This window comes from Podarcis gaigeae (genome assembly GCF_964106915.1).
Source record: "Podarcis gaigeae genome assembly, chromosome: 1".
In the NCBI taxonomy this organism is placed as follows: Eukaryota; Metazoa; Chordata; class Lepidosauria; order Squamata; family Lacertidae; genus Podarcis; species Podarcis gaigeae.
The window spans coordinates 49761220-49774652 of record NC_139678.1 but is presented as its reverse complement, the minus strand read 5'-3'; the positions used below and the strand labels follow the sequence as shown (position 1 = coordinate 49774652).

Here is a 13433-nt window from a genome sequence, read left to right as displayed (position 1 = left end):
GTAACACACTCCGTCGCCGTGGAGTGCAACCCGAAAATACTTAACTTGAAGCTACTTCAACCCGAGGTATGACTGTACCTTGTCTGGAAAAAGCAGAATTCAAATTATTCTGATTCATAGAATTGCAGAGTTGGAAGGGAACCTAAGGGTCATCTAGTCCAACCACTATTCAAACAGGCCATATCAAGCGGCACACAAAGCAATAGCATCCCCAAATACCATTAAAAGGGTGAAATCTCACTGCCCACACAACTGCATGCAAAATGTTCTCTCTCAATTCATGGCTAATGTGGCACTGATCGTGTAATTGCAAAAATGCCTCACACCACAGAAAACACTACACACATACTAAACACAGAAATAATGAAGAGGCAGTGCAAAGAGAAGAGTAAAAATGCTGACCACAGCTGTATGTTCTTCCCCTTATTCACTGTATTAACCTGTCATCCCACCTCTAATTCAGTGTATGAGGTATACACCATCTAATTTTATACATTTTTATCCTTTACAATATTGTTCCATGTGGTTCTTCTCCATTACCCTTAATACTTTCAAATGAAAAGCTTATTAAAGATAGCTGTGGCTCTTCATTGATGATTGTAGTCTCTTGTTCGAAAGCAATATTTTAAAAATAACTTTACATTTCATATGTAAAGCTTTTGTTACCCTGATGGTAAATTGTAGGTACTGGAATTTTTTGCCTTATTTTGCTAATTTTCTCCATTCTCAAAAAAAGAGAAGATATTAGCTGTAAGAGATACAACAAAAAGATTGCTCAAACACAAAAGCATAGATGCTAAACAAGTGATGTGAGGTGGAAAAATTTCTGAGGTTTTCTGGTGCTTTATTTTTCTGTGAATATTCTTAGTTTTATAGATTCATTACTAACAATGAATGGGTGCCAATTTCTATTTTTTAAACCTATATTTATGAAATACAACTAAAAACAAGCAGGTCAAATTAAGTTACTCTAGTAAATTTTCTATTGCAAACTGAATCCCCCTCCCCCCAAAATAAATTAATTCCAATTGATTCCCCTCCCCCAGAAAATCCACATTACTGAGCTAGACATATGTACATTCTAAAATTAAACACAGCTTGAAATTCACTATATAAAGTGAAGCAATATTTTTCCTGTTATTGTCTGACCATTACAAAATTTCCAGAATTGATACAAAAGTAGATATATTAAATATGCCTGAGAATGAGGAACATGAGTTGGACAGTCACCTAACTGCAACTGTACTTCTTACTTCTGCATTTAGAACACTTCCTGCACATTTGAAATAAAATCCCTAGAAATGATGTAGAGGCAGTGCAGAGAGAAGAGTAAAAATTCAACCCCGGACTCTTCTCTGTCATAAGCAACTGAGAGCCATCTTCACTGACATTAGCATATCGTACCACACTTTCTTAACAGCCTTCTCATGATTCTTTTTCAATATGACATTGAACCTACTTTCAGATTCCAAGGGGCAAGGAAAGAAAACACTCACCTCCCATTGGGTGGAGGCTGCCCAGTGTGTTCAGATTTCCAGAGGAGGCAGCTGCTGTCTGCTGAAGGAGCTGTAAATAAAGCTAGACATTACACCAAAAACAGAACAAGAGTGAGAATGAGGGCTGGCTCCACTTCTGGGAGACACTGCACTACACCACAGCCAGAGCGCCGTCCTAAGTGGAATAGCCACTGTTCAAACAGACCATATCAAGCGGCACACAAAGCAATAGCATTCCCAAATAAAAGGGTGAAATCTCACTGCCCACACAACTGCATGCAAAATGTTCTCTCTCAATTCATGGCTAGTGTGCCACTGATTGTGTAACTGCAAAAATGCATCACACCACAGAAAACACTACACACATACTAAACACAGAAAATAACACAGATTCTTTCTGTATTTATGCAAAATGAAAACCTTTAGAAGGCCAGTATTTCAGTCCACATGAAACAGTGACAGATTCCTCCTCACCAACCTGAGCATATGGATGCTGTTAAATGGTAGCAACTTAATTACCTACACTCACCAACCTGCCCATGAAACACCGAGTTTTGCAACAGAACATCAGCACAAGGATTCTTCTGCTACAAGTAATTATTGTGGATAAACCGAATGATTTTGCACAGAAACTGCCAGGGAAACTCACTGCTAAGTACTGGGGTCCAAGTGTGTTCAGTCCAGCCAGGTTTCCCCAAACTGATGCAGCACTGATTTGTTGCATCTGCTGCTGGAGCTGCTGTGCAATTCGTTTCTGTTCTTTATCCTTTTGGGTATCTGCAAATTTCACTACGATGGGAGAAGAGCATCCCTGCAATATCAATTCACATAGTTATACTTTATACATTACCTCCAAATGCCACAAATAACTGTGATCATTTAGAAAAATACACCAATCTTATTAAAGCAATCTCCTAGCTTCCTAGAAAACTTCAGAGTTGTAGAAATCTGGCATTGCTGCACATACAGAACCTTCTGCTCTTTCCAACCGTTAAAGCCTGTGTATGCTCAATGCAAACTATCCCAATTACTCTAAATAACATTTCTTACCTCCATGGTCTGTGCTTGGTGCATTGCTTTGATTGCTGTTTGTGCCATAGCTCTTGTTGTAAAAGTCACAAAAGCACAACCTGGGAAGAGAATAGGATCAAATTCACTTGCTAAGTTTACACAAGCCTTCTACAAAAAAAGCGGAGGTACATTCTGCTGACTTCAAAGATTTAAAATGCTTTCCAGTAAGATACTTTGGGTGTGAGAGATCTCCAAAACAATCAACAATTTCATACCAGCTCCCCATGCTTACCTCGACTTAAGCCATCAGGACCCCGTAGAATTCTGCATTCTTCAATCTGCCCAAAGGAGGAAAACATCATTCTGATATCATTTTCATTGCACTTCTTTGATATCATCCCAATGAACAGTTTCCTGTCTTCCACAGCTAAGAGAAGAACAAAAAGGGAAGTCACTTATCTGCCCTGACTAAAGAAGTAAAATTATATAAATAGATTTTTTCACAATTTATCTACAAACACACCCCTCACCATATGAACCCAAAATTTTCTCCATCTGGTCCCCCAAGCCCTTGAGGCTGTAAGGGAGAAGAGGTGAAGTTCTCTTCTGTAGTGTAATTCCACTAGCAGAACAGGAGCACTGGATACCGTCACTTAGATTAAGAATTGATTAAATAGAGAGATCTTCTCATTGTACATTGCTATTTGGCATATTTTGGTTGGCAACATTAATAAGCTGTTCCAGTACACAAAAATGTAAAACCATATTTAAAATTTAAACCATGAATTTAAACCATGAACAACTTGTTTGTTCTTGAACAAGCTGATAGACAAATGAGCACATATCTGTATTTTATATAATTACATAATTTGTAACAAAGAATGTATTACACATCAATAAACCACAGAAAAGGAAAGCTGAAGTAGTCTACAGTGCAAAAAACACTGACCAGCTTTTATTACTAAGAAATTGATCATCATATAAGTAGAAGACAGTGATTTCTCCTTTAACATAGGTGGATTTTACAAAGTAATTTCCAGTATGAAACAAGCTTGCAAGCCTGAATACAATGCTCCATTAAAAAAAAATATTTGCATACTGTAATAAGACTATAATCTTCTTTTAGAACAGAAGGGTTTATAGTAAGAGAAGAGAAAGTTGTGTATATAGAGCAGCCTTGTAATTCTAGATGCAAAAGTATATGCCAGAGATTATCTTCATTCAGTAGGCAGCAAAGATAACAAAATCGTTCCGAGAAAGCAAATATATTGCTTTCCCCCTTTTCTTTTAGGATCACAATGAAGCCTTTGCAATGAATATGTTTTATAGAACTTGAAGCTGAACCTGTAGAAGTATTATTAGCATTTCCTCAACCAAGGGAGAGGGATAAGCTTCTTTCACTTCTTAAGTGCAAAGCAAAAGGCAATGCACAAAGGCAGTAGTAGTATGGGATGCTTTAGTAACTTGGATGCTGTTTTCGAAGTCAAAATCAATGAACTTTACATATAACAGACTTATTAATTTGAAAAAAGCCTGTTTTACATACACTTACCATTATTCTTTTCACTGTCAGCTGGCTTCATTTGGATGGGATGGTGCATCTGTAACACAGATAAAGCAATTAGGACTGAGAGTGGTGCAGAGGTTTATGCTGCTCAGCCTTCCCACCTAACAGATGATATGCAGGATAGCTCAACAGCAGCTGCCCCTTTCCTGTATGTCCTTCTGCCAGCCTCAGGACTTCAATTCTAGCTGTGGATACATTATTTTTGGTACTGATTGAAGAGAGAGCAGCCGAGAAGGTGTTTAAAGGGTGTTGAGAAGGTACTGCCAACTACAATGGTACCTCGGGTTAAGTACTTAATTCGTTCCAGAGGTCCGTTCTTAACCTGAAACTGTTCTTAACCTGAAGCACCACTTTAGCTAATGGGACTTCCTGCTGCTGCCGGAGCACGATTTCTGTTCTCATCCTGAAGCAAAGTTCTTAACCCGAGGTACTATTTCTGGGTTAGCGGAGTCTGTAATCTGAAGCATATGTAACCTGAAACATATGTAACCTAAACATATGTAACCCAAGGTGCCACTGTATATGTTTTTTCACTTGTGTATGTGGGGCCCCAGAATGTAACCCCCATGTAGGTGAGGAGTCGTATTTGTATTGGTCAAGCCAAGGGGCTCCACATACCCCATCCCAGAGAAGATTGCATCCTGAGTGTGGATTCATGCAGAAATACTGAAAGAGCAGATTAAATAGATGATGCCTATTGTCTTACCCCTGGGAGAATCTTCATGTTATGAAGAGCATTCTGTGCTTCTAGTGCAGCTTTACGGGTATAAAATGTAACAAAACAGCATCCTGTAATGCAAACAAGTTACATGATGCATAACATATAAAAATAATCCATTCCAGCATAAATTATTTGATAGCAGAATACATTAAGTCAAAAGGTGCCACTAACTGAATTCTGAGTATTTGAAGGGTAAGATTCATATCAAAATTAATGTTTCTAATGCCTTCACTATTTAACATAGTTCAGCCCCAATTATATAAGTGACTTACGTATTCACAAGACCCAAGGCTGGAGGTATGCAGAACTTGAACTAACAAGAAATCAACTATTCCTCATTTGAATGTTGTTGTTGTTTAGTCGTTTAGTTGTGTCCGACTCTTCGTGACTCCATGCACCAGAGCACGCCAGGCACTCCTGTCTTCCACGGCCTCCCGCAGTTTGGTTAAACTCATGCTGGTAGCTTTGAGAACACTGTCCAGCCATCTCGTCCTCTGTCATCCCTTTCTCCTTGTGCCCTCCATCTTTTCCAACATCAGGGTCTTTCCCAGGGAGTCTTCTCTTCTCATGAGGTGGCCAAAGTATTGGAGCCTCAGCTTCACGACCTGTCCTTCCAGTGAGCACTCAGGGCTGATTTCCTTAAGAATGGATAGGTTTGATCTTCTTGCAGTCCATGGGACTCTCAAGAGTCTCCTCCAGCACCATAATTCAAAAACATCAATTCTTCAGTGATCAGCCTTCTTTATGGTCCAGCTCTCACTTCCATACATCACTACTGGGAAAACCATAGCTTTAACTATACGGACCTTTGTTGGCAAGGTGATGCCTCTGCTTTTTAAGATACAGGGTCCCAAATACGATAGTATCTTTTCCCAATTTGTTGGGAGCTTTTTTTTAGTGAGAGAGCAAAAAAATGTCCCCTTTATCTGCATCTTGAAGCAACGTCCTTCACTATGCACATTTGGATTTTGAGGTCTCATTCCACTGCATGACACTTTAGTTTTCAGAATTCACAATACAGCAGATAAAACCCTTTTTTTTACTATTGCAAGTTAACTGCTCATGGTTGCACCTTATTCTCACCTCATCAGATGCTTATTAGTAACACTAAGAGTAAACCTTTTCCTACAGTCTTACCTCCTGGCCTGGTCAATAGTTCAAGGCAGAAGTAGTTGGGGGGTCAGGAGCTTACACCTTTTGTGGCAACTTCCTGAAACTCTTGAGAGCCTTGTTTCACACTTTGAGACTGAGTTGCACAGGTCAAAAGACAGATCAGTCTTGTAGAAAATGTTTCAATGGACATCAGGTGGACACTCCTTGCTTGTTAATCTTATTAGTAAGACACCCAAATGGAATAACATTATGTGAATTATGCCCCCAATTTAGGGCTACTTCACACATTTATGCTTTTTCAGGAGAAAACCTATAAAATAAGCAAACTATGCAGGTACAGCTCAACGATAAAACTGTCAACGTGTAGTGACACACCCAAGTTTCCATCTGCATGTGAAGAACAACAGACATCTAAACTAACCTTCCTACTATCTGCTTTTCTTGCTACCACACCAAATACAGCAATATTAAGATCATGAATGGATCGTGATATCAAAATAACACAAGGACATGCTTTCTCAGAGTAATAAGTGTCAATAAGACGCATAACGATCTTGGACCAAAACGTCCAGTAAAAAGAAAACAGAGAGCTCTCACCTTTGCTCTGAGGAGGATTTTGGCTCCTGTCCCGCAGGACATTTATTTCATAGACAGCACCATACTGTTCAAACAGATCTCGCAGATCTTTTTCAGACCAACTCCGTGGGACCTGGCCCACAAACATCTTGATGGCATCAATGTCCGGTTGGTCAGGATGGTCTAGTGTGCCATTCATTTTCTTTGAGCTGCATGAGTCAATGAGAAACATATGGTAAGGGTCCTCCTAGACTCTGTCCCAACCAACCCTTCTTCAAATGTATTAGAAAGGTAATAATTAAAACTCAAACTGTTGCTTATCTGAGATATTCAGAGAACATATTCTGTCCACTGAAAACCAGGCACGTGGTGGGAAGAGAGAAGAGACACTTCTCCAAAGACTTGATTGCCTTCAGATGTCTCAGATGAATTTGCCGTTTTCTCCCCCAGAAACGTTAGCATCTTAGAAATAAAATGTATTATAGTCTTGTATAAAGGGTAAACAATGGTTTATTGAAAAAGGAAAACTGAGCTAAAAGTTGGTGTACTTAAAACTAATGAATTTAGTAGTAAGTATAAAGATGAAAAAATATCACCAATCCCTCTAACAGCAAACTAAAGTGCTGAGTGTCAACAAAAATGGGAGCCAAAACAGGGCCACTGAGAAACAAAAGGGAGGTGTCAACCTGCCTGGGAGAACCCAATGTTTGCAGACATATAGAACTTTAAAAAACATTAAAAAGCCATAAAAATAAAATTTCTGAATGGGAATCCTAAAAATAGACCAATGGTTTGGTTTGGGTATAATACTCTGCATGCAAGAAAAGACCAGCTGAAACTCTGAAAAGCACTCATATTCAGAAGTGACGACACACGGCAACGTTTTGCTGCAGGTGCCACATATCTATACTAATACCAAACTCAACATCATCCTTGATAGGTCACTTAGGATCACTGAGTTTACTATTTGCACAAACTTGAACTGTGTCTGTATACTTTGGCAATTCAATGGACTGAGCAGACATCCAGGAGCAATGACATGTGAAGATCAATTCAGCGTCAGTTAGAGAAAAAAGGAAGATGGGGAAAAGATATGCCCCTATGGCAGAGGTGGGGAGCCGGGAAGAGGTTTGTGCAGCCAAGGCTCACCCATCAGCTGCTGGGCAAAGATTAAGACCCTTTGTTCTTTGAAGATAAGCAGAGAGCGGCTTGGCCAACTGCTCTCTGAAGCACCTCCACCCTCATTTTCACACTGCTCCAGCAAGGGTTCTCCACCTGTCAGTCATGTGATGTCATCTAATGAATTGATATTAAATCCTGTTGCCTAGGAAGCGTGATCCTGTTCCCTGCAGACATCAGAGTGGCACAGCCAATGCAGGATAAAATCCTGTCCTCCTGCTTATCAACTAATGTTGATAAGATGGGTGGGCAGGAATGGTTTGGGGGAAACGGCCTCGTGAGCCAAACTGGACCAGCAGAAAGCCAAACTTGGCCTGGTAAGCAGAAGTTACCCACCCCTGCACTATGAGATGTACATTCAAACTTGTTTCACCTTTCAAGCTTAAAGGCAGCATATTTTGGGGGGACAAGAAAACAGCAACATCCATTCACTGCACTGCACCACTCAGATTTGTGGCTAGATGAGTAGCTTCCTTCCTGCTCCCCTAGCCCCAAACCTCAGTAGTCAGCACTTTAGGGTAATTGTGCTACAATGGTAGATTGCTGAGTTTCAGGTTTAAATGAGCAGGGCATTGTACAAAGGAATTTGAATTTCCCATTTGATCATTCCACTTATAGGCATTCAGTGTCTTCCTATTTAAACCAGTATTTCATAATCCACAGACACTGTGACATATTTTTTCAAAACTGAACAAGTCAAGAAAAATAGCAACCTTGCTTTAATATCAGAAGGCACACAGATTCAACCTAGTAATTAACTCTCATCATCAAAACATTTAATACTTACATTAATTACAAAAACAAATTGTTATTGTAAAACATTGGATTTTGAATAATAAAAATAATGAATTATTATAACTTTTAACCATGTCAAGTACAATTTCTACTGGCTGAAATAATTCACTGAACAGTTCTTGTCTTTTGACTTTTGCCATAGAATGCCAGGGCCAGTGTACAGTTGCAAAATTTAAAATAACAAAACCCACAGTGGTGTTCTTAGCTTTACTGGACCAAAGTCAAACAACAGTCAGTCAACTGACTGTTTGTCAATCCTATTGATAATCTGTGAATTTGAGACAAAGGAAGAAGCACTATTCAGAATACTGGAACAGACTGTAAATAATATATTTACTGAGACTTCCAGGTTCTTCCATTCTGTGGAATTTTGTATGAACATACTGATTGCCCCTACCAGATGTTGCTTCCACCATGGACTTATTGTTTAGGCAGTTGAGTTTCAGATCTCAGTATCAAAGAATTAGGCATCTGGACCACAGACCACCAAAAAACTGCCAAAGCTTTCCTTTGCCTATGTGGTTTCTCTAGATAAGGACTAGGGAATCTGCAACCCTCCAGCTGTTGCTGAACTACATCTCCCAACATCCCTGACCACTGGTCATGCTGGCTGGTGCTGATGGAAGATGGAGTTCAATTACATCTGAAGAAACACAGATTTTCACCCCTGCTTTATAGTCTAGTTACAGGGAGGAAAAAGGAGAATAAGGTTGTGGTGAAGGGACAGGAGGTAGACTTGTATTAACATCATGCTGCCCAAAGGCATACACTGTTCACTCCAACTTCATACAACATACACAGGGCTAATATTGCAGAATCTGAAAGTCATGCTGCAACAGCAAGGGAGTGACTTTTTATACAGTATTAACTTCGGTTGTTATTTTTATCACTTTCCTTCTTGTGAACCATGTTAAGTGCCATTATTTTCAAGTGATTATTATAAGGGGATGGCTGAACTCTATAAAAATGTTTTTAGTTTTCTCCAATACTGAAAGTTAAGAATTGCCTCCAGGCAACCAGACAGCAAGACTTTACAAAGTGAAAAGCATTTATATTTATTTCAGGCTGCTGCTGTTATAGGTTATGTTGATTTATCTTTTCCACAGCAAAGTTTTATAAAGAGATTTGGGTGGTTTTGTTCTTTTTCTTATTTTATATATGTAACTTATTTTTAACGCCTTTCCTATCAAAAATGGTATGATTTTTTTACAGGGTTTGTGACTGTATGTTTTTTTATTTTTTAAAAAAAATCAGGTACAAGTCCATAAAACATACTAGCAGTAAAAAAGGATTTATTCTGAAATAAATCCTTTTTTACTACTAGTATGTTTTATGGTCTTGTATGCTACTCTGCTGTAGATATTGCTGTATGAAAGTATCAGTAAGTGTGGATATGCTTCATTTAACTCGATCTGTGACTCCTCAGGGGGCCCACACCTTTAAAAGATTTTTTAAGAAAGGGAGAGAGATTGAGATGAATAAAACAAAATTTGGATTGGGTGTGCAACACGCATTGCCTGTTTGTGAACTGCCTCCAATCCCACTTCTAGGACATGCTCCGAAAACTGGATCTGTGTGATCTCACTGCTACCTCAAATGGTTACCCACCATTCCACACCTAAGAGAACAGTAAGATTATGTAGAATCAAGAAATATCAGAACAAGGCAGGCCACTTATTTTTCAAATGAATAAAACTGGGTTTTTAATTATGTCTACTTTACATAATTACTCTAAGATGGCATCTTATAGTGATCCAATATGCCAAACTCTGAATAATTAAAAACCTTTTGAAAATGAATCTTGGAAAACTGAACTTGTTTTCCTCACATTAATCCTTGAACTGAAGGAACTAAGGATTTGAAATAAAGTTTTGAAGTATTCAACCATCAAATAGTTATTTTTTTATGTTACAGGTCCAATTTTCTTTAAAATGCATTTCAAATTCCTATCTTTCAAGAAAATTAAAACAGCAATAGGATGTAATAGTGCAATTTATACAGTTGCCCTAGAAGTGTGAAACTCAGTTGTGAGGGACATGCATATGTGAATTATCTTTACTGATTATCAAAAAACCAAGGAAGGCTTCTTCAACAGGGCTTTGAAGCCTAAGAGATAATATTATAACTCTTTCAATATTTTATCTCATTGTGCTCCCCAATATTATATTTACAATGAGTTTGTTTTATGTGCTATTAATTTCTTATTTGTATTTTTAATGTTAGAAATTGCCGTAAGCTTCCCAGCATTTTTCAACAGGAAAATATTTGATTTTTAAAAATAATAATCTGAAGCTTTAAACTCAATTGAGAGAAAATAACTTGCCTTTTTATTCTTCATAAAAAAGAGAGGGGCTAAGTTCTAGAAGTCATATCTAAACTATTAATAAAATCAGCAGCCCATATTTTCACATATTGGTTGTGATACATGAAAGTACTGAAACTGCAGCTGATACAGATAGTTGATTCTCAAAAGCTTATGCATCAGGATTTCTGGAATCCATAAATTAGCAAGTGTAGCCAGTTGTGCAAAACTGGCTGGATTACAGACTCCTGGGGTTGTATCCAATGCAAGTACTATTAAGAGTTACGAATGAAACATAAACCAAAGTTATCAATAAACATAACTAATTTAGGTTCACTAATTTCAATGGGTCTACTCCAAGTATAATTAATTGGATACAACCCCCAAACAACATGTTTTGGATCTAGGTATAAACAGGCGTGTCTCCTTGCCCTTTTGTAACCAAGTCCAAATACATGTTACTGAAATAATACTATTTCCCCCCCCCCCCATTTACTCGGACTCCAATGAATGCACTACATCATCACCTAGTGTTGAATTATGAGTGTTTGTAAATTCTCTATGTAGAGTTTCTTCTGTTGTACTCTGAAACACAATGCACACACATGGTGCAACCAACCATGCTAGTCGCTTTCTACTATGTATGTTAAATTGTCATCCCAGAGCAAAGTTAGATATCGAAGGGGCCAGAAGTAGCCCCAGTGCAATTGTAATAGGGATCCTTTGGGATTAAAACACACATTTGGGATCTTTCTGGATTAAAATCAAGAAAATAGATGTCCCACACTTACCTGAAAACAGTTTATTCCAATGAAGCTAATACCACAACCATTAAATGCCTCTGAATGATGCTTTGATAGCTACATGCATCCATACCATATAATTTTGATCAGTAAACTTTACTATTGTGTTTGAAGTATATTAAGGTGTCTGCACATACAAGGAGCAGAAAGTTAACTTAATGTGTAAAACTGCAAATCTAACATGCTAAAAAAGTACAATAGTTACAAATCAAGCTATAAAATTTCACAAGAATGTATTTGGCATTCCCTCCTGAACTGCGAGGATGTGCCACATATAGTGCAGAATTTAATTTATTTGTATCTTAAGGGCTATGTGAACCATAAAGTGTATTTCTCTAAAATTAACTCACCCTGGAACATAATCCTATGCTGGGTACAAACTTAACATACTGTCCCCAATTGAGTTCTTGTTCATGGAGTATCAACTCCAAGCATATTTTAGGCTCTCTTCCACAAATTAACTCTAGGGTCTTATATGCCTCTTTTGGTTCTTCCCTTAATACAGAACAATAATAAAATCCCCCACCAATTACCTTCAAAAGAACAAATTGAAAGCAATCAGCATTAATGTAGATTAGCTATGAAAACAAAATACTCACATAGGGCTGGCATTCAAGGAGCAATGATCCACCATCATTTCTGGGAGGAAATCCAACTTAAAAGCAGCCATCACTTCTCTGCTTACCACAAACCACTAATGCTAGATCACTGTCCTGTCGAACCAATTGAACACCACCACTTAATTTCTGAGAGTCTTAACAAAGTGATCCACACAAAATAACACTCAAACCACAAGAACACAAGCTTGGGGAGACCAGCAACAGACACCACAAAAACAGGCTGGACTGGGAAAGAAACATGAGGACCAGGATTAAAAAGGGGATGTGACCATGTGAAGAGAGACTCAGCTCAGTACACAATGAAAATGCTGATGCACTGGGCTTGTTTTGTGCAATTTTCCCTGGCAAAGCAGTACTGAGTGCACTGTCAGATAAACAGAGTGTCAGATCCATGAAGATAGTTGTGTGCAACAGAGCAGAAAAGAACACAAACTAGCTTCATAGCTTCCAATCAAACTCACTACCACAAAAGTATGAGCCCTTAAATATTTCTTTAGGTAGAATATTCTTAAAACAAGCATCATTACACTGCTTTCCTGGTTTGAGGTCAACTAATCACATTTCATGAGATGGTGGAAGCTTATTAAATCCTGGCTCAACATATATATAACCAGGCTCAACATGCTTGCTATGTGGGGCTGGGCACGATTTCTACTTCCTTCAATAGAACATTTCACTTCAGCCTTGAGAATTGCATATAGAACAGGGAGAAATCCCAATTGAACCTATTGGTAAGCTTCCCAATTTCACTTGGAAAACAAGGTGAAATTTAGAGACTCCTGGCCAAAGAAGTCATTTCTTAATATGCTAGCTACAAGATATGAAAAAATCATTGATAGCATTTTTCACTGCAATGCATAATTCAGTCTGAAATTCTCACAGTGTTAAACTCTCAAGCTCCGGCATTAAGTTGAAGTCCTTTCTCCTTTTCCAAAATTGCTTTCCCACACATTAGTTAAAACCTTCTTCAGACGCAAGTTTTACCAAACTGACACATAGTTCTATAAAAAAGGTGAGTAAATTATGCATATTAACTTTCCTACACCTACCATGGAGTGTCTTCATATGAAGTTCGGGTTCCTTGGTGCCTTCAAGGCTAATTCTGAACTACCGTAGAAATCAACTCTGATACCTGTTGAATGTATCAATCTCCATTTAGTTAGCTTGTTTATTTCCTGGCTAGTCTGTATTACTTCTATTGTTCTTACTTGCAAACCAGGTCAGAAGCTAAGTGCCTGGTAATACGATGG

At 38.3% G+C, this 13433-nt stretch overlaps 1 protein-coding gene across 41 annotated transcripts in view; it reads right to left on the bottom strand.

The window, feature by feature from the left end:
- CELF1 (CUGBP Elav-like family member 1) overlaps positions 1-13433 on the bottom strand; it is a 39190-nt gene that overhangs the window by 15207 nt on the left and 10550 nt on the right. For 7 of the 41 annotated variants that reach the window (XM_083751108.1, XM_083751110.1, XM_083751113.1 and 4 more), the window contains exons 2-10: positions 13229-13315; positions 12163-12276; positions 6506-6693; positions 4781-4863; positions 4060-4108; positions 2800-2934; positions 2547-2626; positions 2146-2307; positions 1497-1566 (exon numbers count right to left, since the gene is read on the bottom strand). In XM_083751108.1, the coding sequence (XP_083607234.1) occupies positions 1497-1566; positions 2146-2307; positions 2547-2626; positions 2800-2934; positions 4060-4108; positions 4781-4863; positions 6506-6693; positions 12163-12233 (838 nt within the window). In that variant the 5' untranslated portion in view covers positions 12234-12276; positions 13229-13315. Of the gene's footprint in view, positions 1-1496; positions 1579-2145; positions 2308-2546; positions 2627-2799; positions 2935-4059; positions 4109-4780; positions 4864-6505; positions 6694-12162; positions 12277-13228; positions 13316-13433 lie in introns of all 41 variants that reach the window. The other 34 variants (XM_083751109.1, XM_083751111.1, XM_083751114.1 and 31 more) reach the window with 7 other exon arrangements.